General features: G+C 46.8%; 1 protein-coding gene across 1 annotated transcript in view; it reads left to right on the top strand.

Annotated features, from left to right (window-relative positions):
• Positions 1 to 22304, top strand: part of LOC147026885 (uncharacterized) — a 207558-nt gene that overhangs the window by 39004 nt on the left and 146250 nt on the right. The window contains exons 8-13 of the mRNA XM_085883592.1: positions 2452 to 2616; positions 3050 to 3154; positions 3251 to 3384; positions 19979 to 20081; positions 20249 to 20315; positions 21395 to 21493. Of these exons, the coding sequence (XP_085739718.1) occupies positions 2452 to 2616; positions 3050 to 3154; positions 3251 to 3384; positions 19979 to 20081; positions 20249 to 20315; positions 21395 to 21493 (673 nt within the window). The remainder of the gene's footprint in view (positions 1 to 2451; positions 2617 to 3049; positions 3155 to 3250; positions 3385 to 19978; positions 20082 to 20248; positions 20316 to 21394; positions 21494 to 22304) is intronic.

Raw genomic sequence — 22304 nt, 5'->3', positions numbered from 1 at the left:
GTCCTCGACTTACGACGGAGTTCTGTTCCTACGACGTGTCGTAACGCGATTTTCCACGTAAGTCGGAACACACCTTTTAGTGTGTTCTGCCTCTCATTCCTCGAACAATCTTTTAGCCTTCTCCTGAATCAACATAAGGCTCATTGGGATACGCCATTGATGGTGGTCTTCCAGCCAAAGCACTACCGTAAAATTCAGACTATTAGCTGCAACTTTTTCCATCAACTTCGACCTCTGCGGCTAAAATAACGATGCGGGTAGTTTATGGATTTTTCTGATGTTGCGGGTTTTACCAATGACGCGTTCAGGCCAAATCAAGTTGTTGTCATCAGTCTCCAGTCTATGTTTAGATTCACATTAGGTTTCAAAACTGGTTTTGACTCTTCGTGAATTCAAAACTCACTGTAAACGTCCTCTTCCTGCAGAAAGTCAATTAATTTTCCTGACTCATCGCAGAGAGGTTATTCTTCTTACTTGGATCGACGTCGTTATTTATCTATATGGTATTTATTTTTACGTTTATTACCTTGCATTGTTAACCGAAACTTGAAAAACGTAGAACGAGTGAGGTAAACCACAGCTGAGCTAGAAAAAGTTCAATCCACACTCCAATTGTCTTCCCTGATCACCGCGGCTGTTTGTGTGTTTCCCTGCTTTCTTCAGTGATGAGTTTGCGACCTCAGAATATATTTAGAGAGATATTGATTTGGTAAGAGTACGGTATGAAGAAACAAGAGGTCCACACGAGGAATTCAAAACTCACAGAGGGGCGAACTTTCTCGCTGCAAAAAGTCAACAAAGGCTTTCAGAGGTAGGAAATGCCGATGGCCCGAACTGGAAGACGAACATGAAGACTGGCTTAACACACAGAGAGTGGATGGTCGGGGTGTTTCTACTGTTCAGATTAGACTCAAAGCAAGATCGATCACTTTTTGTGGCTAATTTTTGGACGTTTTTGCACTTGGTTTTTTTCTTAATAATTTATGGGAGATGCGTCGTAACCATGAAACGTCGTACGTCGAGACCGTCGTAACCCGAGGATTGCCTGTGTATGTATATATATATATATATATATATATATATATATATATATATATATATATATATATATATATATATATATCTACATACACACACACACACACACTTTTGTCTTTAAAATTATATTTTCTGAGTGAAATCTCATTAATTTATAAATACTTTTGTCTTTAAAATATAATTTTGGTGAAATCTCTTTCTGATCGCTCAGAATATTTTATTTTAAGCAGAAAACTATCGATAAATCAGCAAGAGATTATTTTTCTAGGACCTACTTATATTTTATATTTTTGTGTTTAAAATAAAATTTTGTTCAGATTTCAAAATGAATTAAAAAAGGTGAGCAATAAATATTTGTTGTGCTTGTAGTTTATTTAATAAATATTTGTTGTACTAATAAATACCTTATTTTCTTTATAACTTTCATCACCATCGAGAATGTTGATAAATAATATGTTGGGGTTTGGTTCTTGGGCTAAACATCTTTGTTGAGTTGAGACAAAATGATACACCTCCCTCAGCATTCTGCTCATGGCTCCTCCTGAACCACATACCATTTTAAAATTTTAGTAAATTATTTTCCCATTGTTTTCTTGACCCATTAAATCTTTTTATATCTCTCAGTCTGTGTGCTTTCTTTATGGTTGTCTTGGTTTTTCCTTCGCCGATACTTTTTTGATACTGTCCACATTCATTATGTGTACCATTTAATTACCAAGGTTGTGATTTTCTCCACCCTTTGGTTTGGTTTTTTCCTTGGGGTTTTAGGTTATTTATAAAGAAGTAATTTTGCTTAAACTTGTTTTTTTAATGGATGAGATGTCTAAAATACATCGTTTTAAATATATAGTTCTATAGCACAAGGAAGTGTTATTCATGGGTAGGGATACAAAGCAAAGGAATCTCTGTTCAAATGGAGGTATAAATAAGTAAGAAAAAGAGGGTGGAGGGTGGGTGGTCAGGTGTATGGGGAGGTTGGGGGGGGGGGTAAAAAAATGTTTTATGCATAGTTGAGGCACATGGAAGAGCTTGGTCCCAGAAACACTTCAATGCGGAGAAGCTGGTGCAGCATGATTGTTAGAGGTGGGGGAGGAGAAGAAGAAGTTGGTGCCAGAGATCTGTTTGTAAGAAAAAAATTAACTCCATTTTATTGATAGGGTTAAATAGTTTTTTTCCCTTCCTATATCATCAGCTTCCTCTATCATTTCAAATTTGTTCAATCAACTGCTGCTTTTGTGTGTACTTGTTCCTCACCTTTGCCACGTCAGTATTATAACCCTCTATCCTCTGTCGTTCTACTCTTCCAAGACCATAAATATGAACACCAATTAAAACGAAGTGATTGAATCGATTTTAAAAGTACAAATAATCGACCTTTTTCTCACATAATTCCTGAACGTTTTACCCCAGCAGGTGATTTGTTTTCAGCATCGTGTCTGTGGGACTGGAACCACGATGAAAGATACAAGTTTGGGACCCGTTTGTGCCTTTTGTAAGAAAGACCAGACTGTGGAGGAAGAATGTGGACAGATGTGCCATTCCTCAAATGGATCTATTCATGTTCATTATCTTTGCCTTGTGAGTGTTTATGTTAACGATCCAGATCACCATTCTTCCTCTGTTGTTGCTCTTCTTTTTCTTTTTTTTTCTTCCTTTTACATGTCATTCTATAGACAGTAAATTACAGTGACATGATAGTTTGCACACTGACCAACCAACTATGGAGACAAAGGGATAGAGAGATTGTCGAAGGGCTCTATAGGGAAGTAGCATGCCAAGTCAAAGTCCAAATTACAACTATGAGTGTCCAGGCCACTTGCTCTGGCATCCATTGCTGGCTCTCGTGTTCCAATTTGAGGAAGACCAAATTAACATTTTACTTTTTAAAATCTGAACTAGAATAATCAATCTATCAGAAAATTTGTTTTGTTCACTGCCAATCTCTATATACTTGCATTGGATTATACTCTGCTCAACATGAATTGCTTCTTTAACTATTTCACCTCTCCAGCTCTACTCTTCGGCTTTGTGTACTGATTCTCAAACATTGCAAGAAACAATTTGCAATTTTCCTGTTGAAGAGGTACGAAAGGAGATACTTCGAGGGAAGAAGTTGGTGCGTCTTACTGATGTAAACCAGTCACTTTGCATTTGACCTTTAATCAATAAATTGCTTTGTACTTGCTATATCTCCATTTTTTGTTTTCTACAGAGATGCAGTGGTTGCAAGCGTGTAGGTGCCACTGTAGGTTGCCAAATTAGACGATGTCCAAGAACCTACCATTATTCTTGCGCTGTTGAGAAAAAGGTGTTTCTCATTGCTGACGAGGATGAGGGAATTTACCAGTGAGTATTTCTTTTTTTGAATTTCCTTCAGTGTAACGAGGTACAATTATATAACGCCACTGAAAGGCATTAAACAGAGTATTCAGGGGAAGTGGTTGTGGGGTTGGAAGTGGTGGTGGGGGGGGGTTGCAAGAGCAATATACAATGCAAGAGCAATATAAAATTGTCAACGATTGCAAGAGGTATGATAGATCAGAAAAATGGAAGGAAGTTTCGATGGAGATGAGAATAATGGGTGTGGATGAGGGCATCAATTCAGATTTTTTTTTTCGTTCAGAATCAAAGTTGTGAGAACCTCGGTGCAAAGTTGCCCTCCAAGCACACTTTTATCATAGTTTTGTGAAAAAGACAAATTTATGAAGTCTTTGTCTTCACTATTTTTGTATGCAGTCTGAATTTAACTCATACTTTGTTTATACCACGTTGAGAACCATTCTCACTGACCACCTTTGCAGTTCTGTCCTGCATCACTCCTCCAAACGTTTCCTCAACAGATGGAGACTCGTTTAACTTGGCTGGAAAACCATGCAAGACTCTCACATGTGCTTTCTCGCACCATACTTCAAAATGTGTCCAGCTACATCCGCCGACCTCATGATGTAATGAAATAAGAGACCCAATTACAAAATTGGTGCCATCACAAGGAATCCAAATCGGTAAAGAAGATTGATGAAGTCAATAACTCACCCACAAATAGATTGCTGGAATTGAAATGTCAATTTATTTGTAATCTTGAGATTTACGAGTTGCTGATGCTGTGGAGAGAGGCAAGCATACAGGAGAAGCACAGCCTTACCATTGCCAATTGGCATGCCACCCTTCCTTCCTTCCTCCTGCACCCCCTTCTTCCTGCACCCCCTTGTTTCCTTCCTACAGTGCCCCCTTGCTTCCTTCTTCCTGCATACCCTCGTTTCCTTCTGTCCACCAGTGCCCCCTCCTTTCCTTCCTTTCTCCAGTGCCCCTCCTTTCCTTCCTTCCTTCAGCGCCCCCTCCTTTCCTTCCTTCCTTCCTCCAGCGCCCCCTCCTTTCCTTCCTTCCTTCCTTCCTCCAGTTCCCCCTTCTTTCTTTCCTTCCTTCTTCCAGCACCCCCTTGCTTCCTTCCTCTATAGCCCCTTTCCTTCCTTCCTACAGTGCCCCTCCCTCCTTCCTTCCTCCAGCACCCCCCTGTTATTGAGAATCATGAAGCCAGCCAGTTCCATACTTTTCCTTTGGTATACAGCCTTGGCTTGTGGAGGACTGAGAACATGCTTGTGGGTCAGGACATAACAGAACAAAAAGAACAGTGGAAATAGTTGGAATGGGTGGGGCATGGGAGGGAGCACACCAACAGCAGGTTGGAGGGACAAGATGGTAAGAGACCTGGAGGAAGAAAGGACATGGGAAGAGCGAGAGCAATGTGTGGGCAGAGAAGACACAGGTGGTGAACAGGCTGGATATAGGCGCAAACTCTCAATCACAGAAATGGAAGGGAAAACTGTGGAAGAAGCAGAAATGGAACAAAATAAAAAAATTGAAGAGGAGGGTGAGGGTGAAGGGTGATGGAGTGGGTGGAAATCCCATAACCTGGAAACACAGAAAGAGATGGTTGTCAGGGTTACCATATTTATGTTCATAAACAAATCCTCAGAGGTCACAAGACTTTTTGGTTTTCAAAAGTATGTCATTTACTACATGTAAAAACTGAAAAGGAGACCAAGCATAATGAATAAGTCCATATAGTCACACACACACACACACACACACACGCACACACACACACACACGCACACACACACACACACACACACACACACACACACACACACACACACGCACACACACACACACACACACACACACACACACACACACACACACATACACATACACACGCACACTTTAAGGCCATTTTTCCCTGTTAGAGTGGGGGTTAGCCTTGCGAGACCCATGGCGATCTTCGATCCTGGTTCCCTTTTGGAGGCAATGTTTTTTTTTTATGACCGAATGCCCTTCCTGAAGCCAACCCTTTCGTCGCCTCTTACGACACGCAGGGATACGGTGTACCTATTCTAAACTGGGGCACACACCAGGAAATAAGTCCATATAGTTACTTGTAGTATAAATGCTATCGCCACATACTAGGTCTCCACATTTGTCGACAAAAATTAGAGTTTACAGTCGAAAATTTATTTGCCTCAGTCACAAGGTCAGGTATCCTTTACTATAATTCACAGACCGGTGTTTGTGTTTTTGTTTGTCGCGCTACTCCTCCTACAGTTCTGGGCCAATTACATCCAGACTTGCTACATAGGATCAACACAACCCCAATTGATGTATAGGGGTGTTTTTTTCTTTGCTGGTGGTCTTTGGGAATTGAGGAGGGAGGGGGGAGGGGGGGTCGCAAATTCTATGTAAATGTGTATCGTGTAGCGCCGCTTCCAGGTGGGGGAGGGTATTACAAGTCTCCACCATTTACAGTACAGTATTCCTGTCCCCACGTTTTCCAGTGCAGTGAGGTGTTTTGAATTATGAGCAGTTGGTATGGTTTTGCTTCATGCATGTAACCCGAGTTATTCTTTATTTATTTTTGCCTATACAGAGCTGTCAGTTGCTTATACACCTCCCAAACAAAGATATGTGTCAGAAGAACGCATTACCTGCTTGGAACAAGATCGCCCATAGGGAGATACTTTGCTAGTCATACTAAAATAAGGCAATCTAATATATAAAGCTCTTTCTAACCACTGATTCATTGACTGGATGACTGACTCACTGACTGATATTAAAGATCAGTACCTTTCGGGTGATGTACAAAGCTGAAATTTTGTGTGCCGATGGACATCGAAGCTGATGCACCAGAAAAAAAAATCAAAAAAAAAATCGCAGAATCGTCAGACAACATCCACAAATTAAAATATCAATAAATGGAAAAAAAATCGCTAAGACTAAGAAGATTGCATCCCAATTAAGAAGATTAAACCATGGGCAAATGATAAGCCATGGTTTAAAAGTGGTCTTGGGGCAAAGCTGAAAGCAAAGGAAGCAGTACACAAGAGCGACTGATTTCACATCTACACCAGGCAAAAAATAACATTCCTTTCCTTTCGTTATTATCTGCAGCCTACTGTAGTATATGAGTACAACTCTCATATACTATAGTTCTAACTGTAGCATTTTTGCCTGGGATGCCAAGCATGAATGGCCGCAAGATCACAATACTCGAGTACTTCAGTTACCACATCATGGTGCATGACGGCAACTACCTCCACTATGGTGCCCGCCTCTTCTAGTAGTTCCTGGTTGATGCATATTGCAAGATTGAGACTGAACAACTCCATTTCCTACCCCCTGAGCAGATGACCGTCCATGCAGACAGCTATGGCAGCCTTCGTGATGCCCTTCTGGTCGGGAATGGAGATACTCACAACATTGGCTAACATGTGGTGTTGCCCGCCTTTTACCCGGGTGGGCCACTCTACATGCATGAGAAGTAGGCATGCCATATGTGCGATGCTTTGGGCGACCAGACCTTTTTACCATTATGACTTGCAACCCAAAGTGGCTAGAGAGAGTTGTCAATCTGCTTCGAGCACAAGAGCCACAAAACTGGCCAGACCTCATTGCTTGCGTCTTCCATCAGAAGCACAAGAAGCTCATGGAGCTCATAAAGAAAGGTGCCTTTGGTGTGGTGAGGGCATGGCTGTACTCCATTGAGTATCAGAAGACAGGCCTCCCACATGCCCACATCCTCACATGGCTCACTCCAAACAATATCAGGCCAGAGGAGATTGACCTGGTCATTTCTGCAAAGATCCTCAACAAGGAGGTAGACCTTGAGTTGCGCAGCATTGTCATTGCCCAGATGATCCATGGCCCATGTGGCCCAGATGATCCACAGAATCAGCCCCATCAGTAGTAACCCCATCATATTGCCCGCACAAGGTGCGGGTACCTCTGTTGGTATCTTGTAAAACCGAAAAACACGTGAAGCCTCGCTCAACCCATGTGAGTACGTCTATTAATTATGTACCATTTGAGTACAGTACTGTACTTCTACCAACGTTTTAATTACATAGTATTGAACAGTGAGTACATCTATTAATTACATATTTTTGCATTGTGACTACATCTAAACATTTCAATTTGACCCTTAGACTTTTCAGACCATTAAACCTTTCGACCTTTATTTTGGGGATCATAGTGAAAGTGCAGTGTGCCTGAGCACATGGATTGCAGTGCAGCAAGTGTAGAAATTTCTCTTTTCGGTTTTCTATCACAAATTATACACTGCACGAGAGGCAAACAAATCAACTCTCATGTTAGTCGAGTAACCTTTGTAATAACTACCTGCTATTGACCAAGTGTTCTAATAAACCAATAATCATAATGGAGCCAGCCAGATTTCTAACAAGTATTAAAAATATTACTTGCTTTTGTATTGCTTGTAATTTAAAATTATATAATGCTCGCTAACAAGTGTTATAATTACCGTATTTTTCCGTGTATAAGTTGATATATTTTCGTCTAAAAGTCTAGGCCTCGACTTGTACTCAGAATCGACTTATCTATGGTTTACGACATTTAATTGGATAAATGAAAAAAAAAACATAAAAGTGTGATATTGTCTTAAATAAATTGTATAATTGTTGATTTTAAACACACTACAGCAACTTTCCACTTCATCGTGAATCCGTTCATAGAAAGTGTAACATTAAGCAAACCAAGATATTCCCATCGACATAATGTTGTAACGTTGTGGGGTGAGTTCCCAGGGCACAATTTCTGTCACCCTAACATATCTTTAGCCTCCCTTAACTACGTATTAGAGACAATTATGAAACAAATCGATGAAGAACAAAGAAAAAACGCAAATGAACAGTTACAGGGGTACACCCCATAATGTTGGGCTGAAATTCCTTGTTGGGATGGGAGAGGTGCATGTGTGGAGGGGTTACATTCAGGGAAAGACAGCTCTTCATCGTGTCTCGGACGGACTGCTGAAAGAATTTGTGACCTGGAAAGGCAAAGGGGAGGTAAGCCCAGAGCGATACTGTGCTGCCCTCACTCTGATCAGGTTTCCGGGCGAGTCGCTTGGCGAATCTGGAATCGAGAAATGTCCGATCGAGTTATCAAACGAGTTATTACGCGGTGAATCCATATTGCAGAAGATGTCACCGAGGCGCTGAGGGATTGTGCAATCAGAGCACCAGGGATTAATATGAATACAATATTTGTATGAAGCCAAATCTCGTGTTTATAAAACCAAAAAGGCGAATCGCTAATCATGGCTGCAAAGTTAGGTGTAACAGAATATACATAGTGTTCCAGATGTGAACCAATAAATGAAGCATCACTTCCGCTTGAGCCAAAGACATGTGCGTGATCGATGCTCTTACAAGGTGTCAGAGAAGCGAACCAAACGCCGCTATGGAAGTCCTAAAGCCTCCCGGACCAATTAATTTGAAGACATCAAATGCTGCCGATGCATGTGACAAGTGAGCTGCGTGATTGTCGAACTACTTCAAGGCTGCTGAGCTCAAGAGGAAAGACGCTGACGTGCAAGTAGTCATTTTACTAGAATTGGTGGGACCGGACTCTCTGGCTATTCACAATATGTTTACCTTTGCCGAGGGTGACAATGTGAATGATAATGAGTTGGTGCTGTGGCAGTTCACGGATTACTGCAGACCAAAGAAAAACGTTGTGTACGAGAGGTATCGTGTTTGGAAACGTGACCAGGAGGAGGGTGAGATGATTGACCAATGGCTCATTGAACTCAGAACGCAAGCAGCCATGTGCGAGTTCATACCTCAAGACGAACTTATGATTCAAGATAAGATTGTGTTTGGTGTGCGAGATGAGAGCTATAAGGAGAGACTTCTTCGGAAGGTGAGGTCATATTGAAGAAAGCTTTGGCGATATGCCATCCCACCAAATCAAGCAGGCAGCAGCTTGATGGCATGAAGGGTGCCAAGCAAGTCTATGTAGTGGACAAAGAGAGGCAACAACAGCACACCACCTTTCCCAAGCAAGCCAAGGCCAAGCCTGCAGCCAGAGCCATGTTTTCCCCTAGTACATTTTACCTACGGATCCCTGAGTGCGACATTCATGGTATTCGTGTCCCCAAAATAAATAACCTAAGGGCTGAGTAACTACCTAAACAAACTCACTCACACGGACGACTTAAATAAAATTGCCGGCGCTAAGACAAACATGCCGGGGGCGCACTCATATTTACAGCACATCTTAACCTTAACTTACAAATTTTACACTAAACCATGGCCCAGGATCAATGAACTCTGCAAAAGAAAAGCAGTTAGCAGGGAGCCAGGCTGCTCGCATGCAGTCTCTGGCTCAAAACAATGCAGGTGACAGGGAACGTGGCTGGCTGCTCACACGCAGTCCAAGGCCTTCCCTTTTGAACTGAACGCAGTGAACCACAACAGTGCATGGGCTGCACAAATGCAGTCTCCGTGCCAGCTCAAGTGGCACACGCAATGAACACACGAATGGATGGATGAATGGTTTGAACTGAACGCAGTGAACCACAACGGTGCATGGGCTGCACAACGAAGTCTCCGTGCCAGCTCAAGTGGCACACGCAATGAACACAATGGATGGATGGATGAACACAAACACGGTGCACGGGCCGCCACTGCAGGCCCGTGTTGTAGCTGCCAACGGGGCAGTTCTCGCAGCTTGCAAACTGTTGCCTTGCGGATCCTGGCGCACATGGAAATGAACAGGGGGGGGGGGGGCAAAGCAAAAATTGAACGGGGCTGGTGAACGGGGGCAGTGGGCATGGCATGGCAAAGGTAGCAGGCAAACACAGCCCGCAGAAGAAGGCCGCTGCAGGCAAACACAGCCGGCAGATGAACTGGCCGGCACAGGCCTTGACGCAAAACACGGCCAGCCGATGGCACAGGCCTTGCAGCACAGCAGCTGCAGACGATCCAGCCGGCACAGGCCTTGCAGCAAAACAACAGCTGCCGATGAAGTGGGCCGGCCTCTGCCTTGCAGCAACGCAGCCAGCAGATGAAGCTGGCCAACCTTTGCCGTTCAGTGGAGGTTGGTGGAGGGAGTGCGGTGGTGCTGGCCACTTGGAAGGTGGGCTCGGACCTACCTACCTGTCTCCCTCCCACCTATCGCCTTTGCCTGTCACTGTACATACCCACTGCCTTAATTTGTCAAACCCCAATTTAGCCCCAACTTAATTTTTTTTTTTTTAACTCCCCACTATAAATCGTCCCCTAACCCCCTTTATCGTCTTTGTTCGGCTAACCTATCCTGTCACCTAGCCTACTCCCAACCCCTACGTTCCCTTCCCAGAGGGGAACAAGGGAGAGCTAACGTCCTGTGCCGAGGCCCAACGAAGCCTCAGAATGGCCTCCCCAGAGTTCGGCGATCTATAACCAAAGTGGGTCCAGCGGCCCACAACGACAGCGAGGGGATGGATGGTGCGGAGGGGTACACTTCCTGATCTACCCTAACCATTTAACTGTTAAACTACCCCGGGGCTTTCAACAAGCGCCTCTCGCTTAATCTATTGGTTCTAACAAACCAGATTCTCGTCGCCTGTGTTGGTGTCCTTGCAATTTTCGGGCCTCGCCCCCCCCAATTTTCTCTCCGTGCCCTCACACGGTCTCCTGGCTGGGACACGTGGCTCCCTTTGGCAGGCACGACCCTCTGCCGAATCTCCCGCTATGGCACCCCCCGGGCACTACACTGCCTCCGAGCCTACCAGCTCCCTAACACCGGGGAGTGCCCCCCATGGCACCTCCCCTGAAACGCACACGTGGCAGGCTGGCTTCCCGGGCCCCTTTCCGAGGGTCACCCATGCCCACAACACTGCCCACGCGGCTAATGGCGCCCCGGGCCCCGCACCAAGCAGGCGCACTCGTGCCCACTACTCTATCCCGGCCCCCCATGGGCCCATGGCCTACCGCGGCCGACTAGCCTGGTGCCTGGGGTACCCACTCAGCGATACTCACCTTTCGCCACCACGCTCCCAGCCTGTCAACAGGGCTCCTGCACCCCTCCAAACGGGTTTCGAGCCTACTTTCCCACCAACAACAAAACGACCTCCATTTTTCAATTTAACTAACCCAGCTAACTCACTCTACACTGACCCCGGGGGTCCCTTGGGCGGGAGTCACTCCTCCCCCCAATCACTCATCGCACCATGCATTCCCCATTCGCTCCACTCACACAGACCCGCTGGCCTCACTCACACATCATGTACTCACCTCACAACTTTTCAACACACACACCGCTGAACTCTGCCATCCATCTAACTACATCCCCTAACTAACTCGTGCTCCCACGTCGTCCCTTACACTAAAGCACGTTCCTTTTAACACTACGTTGCTAAGCTACGTCCCCGCTACACATTCACTGTCTGTCACTGTCTTCAAAATAAATCATTTTATTTCCCAACCTAAATCTCGCTACAATCCCTCTAACTAATCCATTCCACGGACTCCATGAGGACTTACCCCTGCCCCATGAAGTCGGTCTAACTTAGCTAACCCTTCCCCCTAACTAGTTTCCATCCTGTGCCCAGGTCAAGGGGGTCTTCCACCCCTTGCCCAGGAATCCTGTGCACCCGAAAGTGAGGCTTGCTTTTTTTTTTTTTCTTTACATGCGCAGCGCCAGCGCGGCAACTCAGAGCTCGCGCACTTTGCACCTGCCCGTGACGTCATGCAGCTGCACGTGTTCCTCGTCCCTCCTTGGACGGTACCATTCGGCAGGGATACCCCTCCTGCCGGATTCCAACCCCACGTGCAGCCATGGCGTCACCGTGCGCATAAAAAAAAGAACACAAGCCCCACGTCTCGAGGGGTTCCCCACGCGAACACATGTGCTTTGCCCGTTGGAGCTTAACACACACGATCGCGTGGAGAACCCGTCCGGTCCAAATCCATTATCCTGCCTAAACTTTGTCCGTCCGCGAGATCGGCAAATCCACCGCGTGCGTTTTCGGACCGGGACTTCACTCTCGCAAGCGAGCACGTGGGGGTCTCGTGCGTTGCACAGCACGGACCTCGTGCTCACTGCTGGGTGAACCCGGCACGGTCCCCGAAACAACTACAGCCGCTACTCGGCTTTCTTTCCTCTGTCGCCGTCGTCGTCGCCATTCAACACACGCGCTCCCGCGTGTTACGACGCTCACACTCCATTCCATTACATTCACACCGGGAGACGCGGCTGCGTGCTCCCGCATGCCAACCGACATCTCCCTCACATACCGCTCTCTCACACACACGGTCTCCCTTGCATAAACCATACCACTCACACGTGGTGCTCCATTCACTCGCGGCCTTCCACACAGCCGTTCACTCACGCATGCGGGGGCACTCACCCGCGGTGCCTCATCCACACACCGTGCCTCACTCACACACGCGGGGGCACTCACCCGCGGTGCCTCATCCACACTGGCCGTTTCATCCACACACACGGCCTCACTCACACACGGTGCCTCACCCACACACGCGGGGGCACTCACCCGCGGTGCCCCATCCACACTGGCCGTTTCATCCACACACACGGCCTCACTCACACACGGTGCCTCACCCACACACGCGGGGGCACTCACCCGCGGTTCCCCATCCACACTGGCCGTTTCATCCACACACACGGCCTCACTCACACACGGTGCCTCACCCACACACGCGGGGGCACTCACCCGCGGTGCCTCATCCACACACCGTCCCTCACTCACACACGCGGGGGCACTCACCCGCGGTGCCTCATCCACACTGGCCGTTTCATCCACACACACGGCCTCACTCACACACGGTGCCTCACCCACACACGCGGGGGCACTCACCCGTGGTGCCCCATCCACACTGGCCGTTTCATCCACACACACGGCCTCACTCACACACGGTGCCTCACCCACACACGCGGGGGCACTCACCCGCGGTGCCTCATCCACACACCGTCCCTCACTCACACACGCGGGGGCACTCGACCGCGGTGCCTCATCCACACTGGCCGTTTCATCCACACACACGGCCTCTTCCACACACAGTGCCTCCTCATCCACACTGGCCGTTTCATCCACACACACGGCCTCTTCCACACACGGTGCCTCATCCACACACGGCGTGCTGGGAAGCACGTACTCTGGTACCATCGCCACCACACCACTCACACACGGGGTCGCTTCCACACACGGGGACGCACTCACACCTTGCACCACACACACAGGGACAACCACACTGGGGATTCGTGTCCCCACAAGGGTCTCCGGGGCCTCTATACCCCACAAGCTCTCCGAGCACCCGTCCGCAGCACTCCTCCTCTCAACCTCGCAAAGCACGACCGAACCCACCTGGTCGTGACTTGCCTCAAGGGGGCATACTCCCTCCCCTCGTTCCTGGAGGAGGCCATCCAGCTGCTGGCACCGGGCCTCCACCCAGTCCACCAGCTCACCCCCATTGTCCTCCACTACCTCCGTGTGTGTGTGTGTGCGTCACTTACCCCGTCTTCATCGTGCAGTCTTCCCTCTATCGTTCCCATCTCCCGTGTCTCTGCCAACTCAGTCACCTCTTCACCCTTTGCCTCCCTTGTCTCTACTATTTTTATTTCCTTTGTCGTCACCTCGTGTCTCGTCTCGCACGTTTTGGTCTCCCCATTTAATTTTTCCCTTTCGGTCACCGTTGCATCCCCTCCCAGTTCGTTCGCTTCTACACGTGGGGTCGCCATTTTGATCTCCCTGGTCACGGCCTTCATGCCCGCCTGCAGGCATCGGCCCATGTTCTGCGTCTCACCCCGCAGCTTTTTCGTTTCCTCCTTCATGTTTGCTTCCATTGCGTTTATTTGCTTGTTCATTTCGTTTCTCATTTCATTTGTGTTTGTATCCATCTTTTCGTTCATTTTTTCTATTCCGGCATTCCAGTAATCCAGTTTGTCATTTATGCTCTGCGCGAGTTCCATAATCTGCCGCATTGTCACCTGCCCTGGCCACTCCCACTGACTACATTTAGTGGTGGAGTTATAATAAAAAACCGACCAGATGAACGGCATCGATGCCTTTCCCAACCTTCTGGTACGGGTTTCTCTTGCACGGTGATCTCGTCCTGAGCCATGGATTCTACATTACTATTACACATACCTAATCCACCCGGCACCCGCTCGCCTTGAGACGCCATCTTGCTTCTCGTAAAGGGTTAATTTAGCTCGCTCGTAATTTGGAGGGAATCGGGGGTCGCTCCTCTCACCCCTGGACCGATTCCCGTGAATTTAGCCGGAGACAGGAGAGCCCGTTATCCCGTTCTCCGATACCAGTGCCGCGAGGAGGGCGATGAGTTTATATCGCACGACCTGACACCAGTGTTGCGGATTCGCGCCCGCCGGCGTGCGAACGGCCACGTAACTCGAATCGCGGCACGTCGCCCACCGGACGGACAATCCAGTCGTGACCCTCTCGGACTAACGCCGGGAACCAGTCACGGGTGGACCTTTCGGTCTCACCGCGATCGAGCCAATCGGCCCCCGCGTGGGATAGGGTTGCTCGCCAAATTCGACCTACCTAAGTACCCACACGGAGGGTAGACCGGGCGTTCGCACCTCGCCGCAGGTCGACTTCGGACACGGGCCACTTAAGCGACCCGTTCCGTACTATCGGGATAACCGAGCGGTGTTATTCGTCGGCCTCGACGGTTCGATTAATTATCGGGCGTCTTAGCCCACGACCAACCCTTTACGTGAAGCAAGATGGGGATTCAATGAAAGAAATGACGAAGCGAAGCGGGAAAACAGTTCAATAATAAGCACATTTATTTCGCGATGAACGGAAAGCACACATATACAATTCCACCAAAAGCACATGGAAAAGAAGAAGACAAAAAGCAAATGCAACAATGCAGATCTATCCGACTACCGGGCACACGGCAACACTTATACAATTTTACTTCACAGACGGCGCCGACAACACATATTCCCAAAGCAAAAGAAAAGAGAACCACCCTCCAGGATGAGGGGGTAGGCGGGCCTGGGGCCGAGACCGTGTCGGGCCTACCCGTCTGATGATGAGATGCGGAGCGGCGGTGGTTCCTCAACTCCGCGGGCCTCGCGGACAGTGTCTGGTAGGGGGTGGGAAGGGGGCCCCCTTTTGTCGCACTATCTCAGCGCGGGGGGGAAACAGGAGGGGGTTGCTGATGCTCGGGGAAAGGAGGATTTCACAAAATCGCGGGTCCCGCGACGAGCGTCTCCACCACGACCTCGGTCGCGCCGCCGGCCTTTCTCTCCGCAGTTCCCCGAATCCGACGCGAGCACCCCCTCGTCCGCCTTCGCCGCCGCCGCCTCTCCACAGCTCCGTCCTCTTCACTCCGACTCCGCGAACTCCCAACTGCGAACTGCTAACTGCGAACTGCTAACTGCTAACTGCGAACTGCTCTCTTCTCCACTTCCAACTCCGAACTCTTCCTCCTGCGAACTGCCCGCTTCTGACGAACGCAGTCGTTTTTATAAGCCCCGTGGCTTCGCTCTTTCATCTTGGACCCTCTGCCTCCGACCTTTCACCTCGCTCCCCATTGGCCCGAGGAAAAGTGGACGTGAATGCTTTTTGATCCATGAATTTGCATATAGCGACCGCCCTCCAACGCCCTGGAGGCGGGGCCAAATCGCCCCTCGCTCACCGATTGGACGGAACAAAAGTGGGCGTGAGTCGTTTTTGATCCATTTTTCTGCGGAAAGTCCGCGATGCTTTTGAACACGCTGCTCGGTGCGCGCCCTACACGAGTCCAGCATCGGTGCCCACGAGTGGCGCGAGATGACGGTGATGCGATGGTGGCGAGTTGTGACGGTAAAGGTCGTGGCGGTTGTGGTGAAGCGGCGTTGTGGTTGGTGGTTGTTGTTGTGATGGCTGTTGAGACGTGGTTGGTGGTGGTAATAATGGCGGTTGGTCCAAAATATAGATAGTAAAAGAAAAACGGCTATCCTGAAGAGTCGCAGCCCTCATGAATGACATTTATTCCCTCTAGACAACGGGTTTGGGCCTAACTACACATATACTTACCGAGATATCTCACCTAAGGGACCTGAATGGTGGTTTGCGAATTTGGTCAACCACAACAATATATATATATATATATATATATATATATATATATATATATATATATGTATGTATGTATGTATGTATGTATGTATGTATGTATGTATGTATGTATGTATGTATATATATATATATATATATATATATATATATATATATATGTATGTATGTATGTATGTATGTATGTATGTATGTATGTATATATATATATATATATATATATATATATATATATATATATATATATATATATATATATATATATATATATATATTGTTGTGGTTGACCAAATTCGCAAACCACCATTCAGGTCCCTTAGGTGAGATATCTCGGTAAGTATATGTGTAGTTAGGCCCAAACTCGTTGTCTAGAGGGAATAAATGTCATTCATGAGGGCTGCGACTCTTCAGGATAGCCGTTTTTCTTTTACTATCTTTATTTTGGACCAGCCGCCATTATTACCACCACCAACCACGTCTCAACAGCCATCACAACAACCACCAACCACAACGCCGCTTCACAATAACAACCACCAACCACAACGCCGCTTCACAACAACAACCACCAACCACAACGCCGCTTCACAACAACAACCACCAACCACAACGCCGCTTCACCACAACCGCCACGACCTTTACCGTCACAACTTGCCACCATCGCATCACCGTCATCTCGCGCCACTCGTGGGCACCGATGCTGGACTCGTGCGGGGCGCGCACCGAGCAGCGTGTTCAAAAACATCACGGACTTTCCGCAGAAAAACGGATCAAAAACGACTCACGCCCACTTTTGTTCCGTCCAATCGGTGAGCGAGGGGCGATTTGGCCCCGCCTCCAGGGCGTTGGAGGGCCGTCGCTATATGCAAATTCATGGATCAAAAAGCATTCACGCCCACTTTTCCTCGGGCCAATGGGGAGCCAGCAAGAGAGGTGAAGGGTCGGAGGCAGAGGGTCAAGGGTAAAAGAGCGAAGCCACGGGGCTTATAAAAACGACTGCGTTCGTCAGAAGAGGGCAGTTCACAGTTGGCAGTTCGCAGTTGGCAGTTCGCAGTTGGGAGTTCGCAGTTGGGAGTTCGCAGTTGGGAGTTCGCAGTTGGGAGTTCGCGGAGCCAGTGAAGAGTTGGGACGAATCAAGAGTCGGAGTGAAGAGGACGAAGCTGTGGAGAGGCGGCGGCGGCGAAGGCGGTTGAGGGGGTGCTCGCGTCGGATTCGGGGAACTGCGGAGGGAGAGGCCGGCGGCGCGACCGAGGTCGTGGTGGAGACGCTCGTCACGGGACCCGAGATTTTGTGAAATCCTCCTTTCCCCGAGCATCAGCAACCCCCTCCTGTTTCCCCCCCGCGCTGAGATAGTGCGACAAAGGGGGCCCCTTTTCCCACCCCCTACCAGACACTGTCCGCGAGGCCCGCGGAGTTGAGGCACCACCGCCACTTCGCGTCTCATCATCAGACGGGTAGGCCCGACACGGTCTCGGCCCCAGGCCCGCCTACCCCCCTCATCCTGGAGGGTGGTTCTCTTTTCTTTTGCTTTGGGAATATGTGTTGTCGGCGCCGTCTGTGAAGTAAAATTGTTTAAGTGTTGCCGAGTGCCCGGTAGTCGGATAGATCTGCATTGTTGCATTTGCTTTTTTGTCTTCTTCTTTTACATGTGCTTTTGGTGGAATTGTATATGTGTGCTTTCCGTTCATCGCGAAATAAATGTGCTTATTGTTGAACTGTTTTCCCGCTTCGCTTCGTCATTTCTTTCATTGAATCCCCATCTTGCTTCACGTAAAGGGTTGGTCGTGGGCTAAGACGCCCGATAATTAATCGAACTGTCGAGGCCGACGAATAACACCGCTCGGTTATCCCGATAGTACGGAACGGGTCGCTTAAGTGGCCCGTGTCCGAAGTCGACCTGCGGCGAGGTGCGATCGCCCGGTCTACCCTCCGTGTGGGTACTTAGGTAGGTCGAATTTGGCGAGCAACCCTATCCCACGCGGGGGCCGATTGGCTCGATCGCGGTGAGACCGAAAGGTCCACCCGTGACTGGTTCCCGGCGTTAGTCCGAGAGGGTCACGACTGGATTGTCCGTCCGGTGGGCGACGTGCCGCGATTCGAGTTACGTGGCCGTTCGCACGCCGGCGGGCGCGAATCTGCAACAATATATATATATATATATATATATATATATATATATATATATATATATATATATATATATATATATATATATATATATATATATACAATTTCAGTACTTTTGGATGTCATGTGACCTTTAATGTGAAGTGCCTTCACACATTGTCGACAAGATAATTGATCATGCAATCAAAATAAAACTCTCCAGCATGGAAATACTTTTTTTTTTTAAATACAGAAATGAGTAAAAAAATCATTTTGAAAAATGTAGAAGGATACATGAATGGTATGTCATAAAGTATGTAAACAAGGGAGGGATGATCACAATACATTATCATGTGAAACTAACCATCCCTACATCTGTCTTTGCATTATTCACAGAAAACTTTTGCTTGCTACAGTGTGATGAATAATGAGAGGTACGAATACCTCTCATTATTGAGAGGAGAGAGTTTGTAAGGGTGGTTAAAAGTTGGGCCATGTTGAGAGAGACAGATAAATAAATACTGTACAAATTGAATCATCACTGTAAGGAGGACATGACAGGACACAAACAAATGAGGTACTGTAGAAGCAAGGGGGTCAGGTGTAGGGAAACATACTCTGAGGGGTTTGGAGGAGTTAGAGCAGTACATGGACAGTAAGAAATGGAGTTATTGATGTAAAGTGCAACTCTGGGTTCAGGCCAGGTTCAGGGGTTCAGGCTTGTCAAACCAGAGGAGACAATAGCCAGAGAGACACTGTTCAATCAGGAAAATCTTGTGGGAGGAAGGATTCCATTAAGCAGATATTTTCTAGTTTTCAGCAGTGGCCTGGATTGAGAGCTCTCTTATTTGTGTGTTGGCCTCAGATGTTGGAAGTCAATACAGTTAGGGACAGGGAAGGAGGTGCTGTTGGCAGGGTGCAGGGACATGGACATGGAAATGGAAAAGGGTGTATTGCAGGGATGTATGATGGGGTAAGGAGGAAGCTAATAATGAGCGTCCTTTGCTTTATCATGCATACCCAACAGCAAAGTAATCACATACACCATGGCCTGTGTTCTGCGTAAGATGGAGGTGCAGGTAGAGGGAAGATGGGGGGGGGGACATGGAAATGGAAATGGGTGTATTGCAGGGATGTATGGTGGGGTAAGGAGGAAGCTAATAATGAGCGTGCTTTGCTTTATCATGCATACCTAACAGCAAAGTAATCATGTACACCATGGCCTGTGTTCTGTGTGAGATGGAGGTGCAGGTAGAGGAAGGTTGGGGAGTGGGGGGGGGGGGGTTGCGGCACTGCTGAAGATGTGACTTGCACCCCTTGGCATGGCATTGCAGTGCAGTGCAAGCGAGATATTCCACTCATGGAATAGTTAGGGTTAGCTGTTGACAGATCGTTCGTCAACTGAACAGCTAACACATGATCAATTTCTGTATGATGTGCCTTCCACAGAATTTGTTGTGGAAGTCATGATTTCAAATCACAACGACGTAAAACAGCCACTGAAAGAAAACGTCACCGCTCCAAAATTGAAACCAGCTTAAACAACTCTGTGGTAAGAAGTGTGTGCGGTGGGTCTTGACCCACACATATCAAATTATACATTATTATCAATTGAGAGTGCTTTTGAAGGAATATCACAAAAAATGTGGAAAGAGCATCGGATAAAGAGCAATATTTCTGTTTTATGTATGTCAGTACATCATTGTTTCCTCAATGCAGAATAGTGATGAAACTCACTGCAGCTTCAATGAAGAGCCGTTACCAATGGATGCCAGCATTCTGTCAGGTAACTTTTATTTTGCCAAACAAATGTATCACCATTGTGAAGTAGTATTGTGTGGATTTTGATGAATCTTTTCAAACATACAATTCTCTTTGGTGTGTAAATTATTCTGCTGATGTTGGTAGTGAACCTTCATCTTATGAATGCATAACAGGCTCAAACGAGAACGACACTCGGTAGAGCGTGTACCACTGCCAAGCTGAACAGTTTACATTTTGTATCCCACTGATCTGGACTTTCACCAAACTCGAATCACCTTATTCTTGTCACCTACCGAACTCATTCACTAAGTTTTGTCATTCATTTATAACTTTTTGAAATATCGTGCGATTATATACCAGTATCGTTTTTGGTCCGATCTCTCAATGGTAAAGAATGACTTAAATTTTCTAATATCTGTATTTGAATCTTCACCAAAATCAAAGCAATTCGTCCTTATCACACGCCAAACCTGTCCACAAAGTTTTGGCCAAATCCGTCCACAACATTTTGAAATATCCTGCTCACAGACAGCACAACAGACTATCAGGGGTGAAAACACAACCTCCTTCCACCTTAGGTGGAGGAAACTATACATTAACTATCAGGTTGTTCCAGAAGCTTATTTTTACACTTGTGTAGACAACTTCAAGGGATGATCCAATTGAAAATTGCATTCACCAAAACTGCAGTTTTTAACCATTAAAGTAATCAAGAAATTAAAATGTAATGGCAATACAGACTTTCAGAAACTGTCCTTTCTCTCCCACCTCGTCTTTCCTCCCCCGTCCCTTCTTTCTCCCCCATACCCCTCCCTCACCCCACACAATATCTTATGAAAAGTGTAATTTGTAGCAAATTCAAATTGATCTCAACTCTCCCTGAAATAATACTTTCCTCTTTGACAATTTTGTATGTACGATATCAAGACTTGTGTAGGAGCTATGTACATATTGCATACTTTTTCAATAACCTATGTTTGTGCTGCATTTCAATTGTAACTACCTGAAGACTTGTGCTGTTCCATTAAAACTAACCATTCCCTCTTACCCCCCCCCCCTTTCATCACACACACTCTTTCTTACCTGAAACTCTACTTCAAGTCAGAAACTTTTGGGATAACTTGGTGAAAGCTGATCTGGTGAAAACAGTATTTCAGCCTCTCTGTGATTTAATTCGTCACGGTGAGGCAAGCAACCAAGGTATGTTTATGTTTAATACATTTGGCATTTGTTAATGAAGAAAAGGTTGAATTGGCCTTTGAACTGCAGCATTCATTATGTTTTTATTTCCTGTCATCACCTCTGATAGGAGTGAAGTTGCATTTGCTGGCAGTAACCAACAGGGGCCTGAAAATGTGATTTAGTTTTTGCAAATTAGTGGGTTGTCTTTGGAGAGAATTTCCAGTTGGTTATAGTCTGTGGTTTTTTTTAATGCTTTTTAGGTTTGTTGTACTCCCCCCCAACCCCCTCCACCCCTACAAGAGTGAGGATCATGAAACACCAAGTTTAAATTGACAGTGAGTTGGCAGGGCAAAAGTTGCGCACAATTAGCAAGGAAATAAACGAATAGGAAAGGAGAGATGGAAAGGGAGGAAACACTGAAATCAGCAAGTAAAATGGTTGAGTTAGAAAGAGTAAATGGGAGTAATAAAAATCATAGGTCAAGATGGGGGTGGTGGTGCACTGTCTGCTTGAAGGCAAAGTGAGAAAACAGCATCTGGAAGGAGGACATATAATGTTATGGTTTTGGAAAACTTACCCCATGGGGAGAGCATACATTGACACATAGGTGACCCGAGGATCAGTTATTTCATGAGTCTTTGTATATATATTCCTTGGTCCCTTATGAAAGGGCTTTCAGGGGGCATGCCCTTGTATTTTTCCAGTGTATTTTTTGTATTTTTCCAGTGTATTTTTCCAGTGTATGTAGGTTGTATTTTTCCAGTGTAATTGTTCAAAAGTCTTTGCTGTTTTACCATGTGTATGAACGTTTGGTGCTGTTGTGCCCATA

Source organism: Eptatretus burgeri, chromosome 5, assembly GCF_056783735.1.
Source record: "Eptatretus burgeri isolate ZD-2024b chromosome 5, Ebu_testis_v1, whole genome shotgun sequence".
NCBI lineage: Eukaryota > Metazoa > Chordata > Myxini > Myxiniformes > Myxinidae > Eptatretus > Eptatretus burgeri.
Note: the sequence above shows the minus strand (reverse complement) of the source record. Positions and strands in the feature narration are given on the sequence as shown.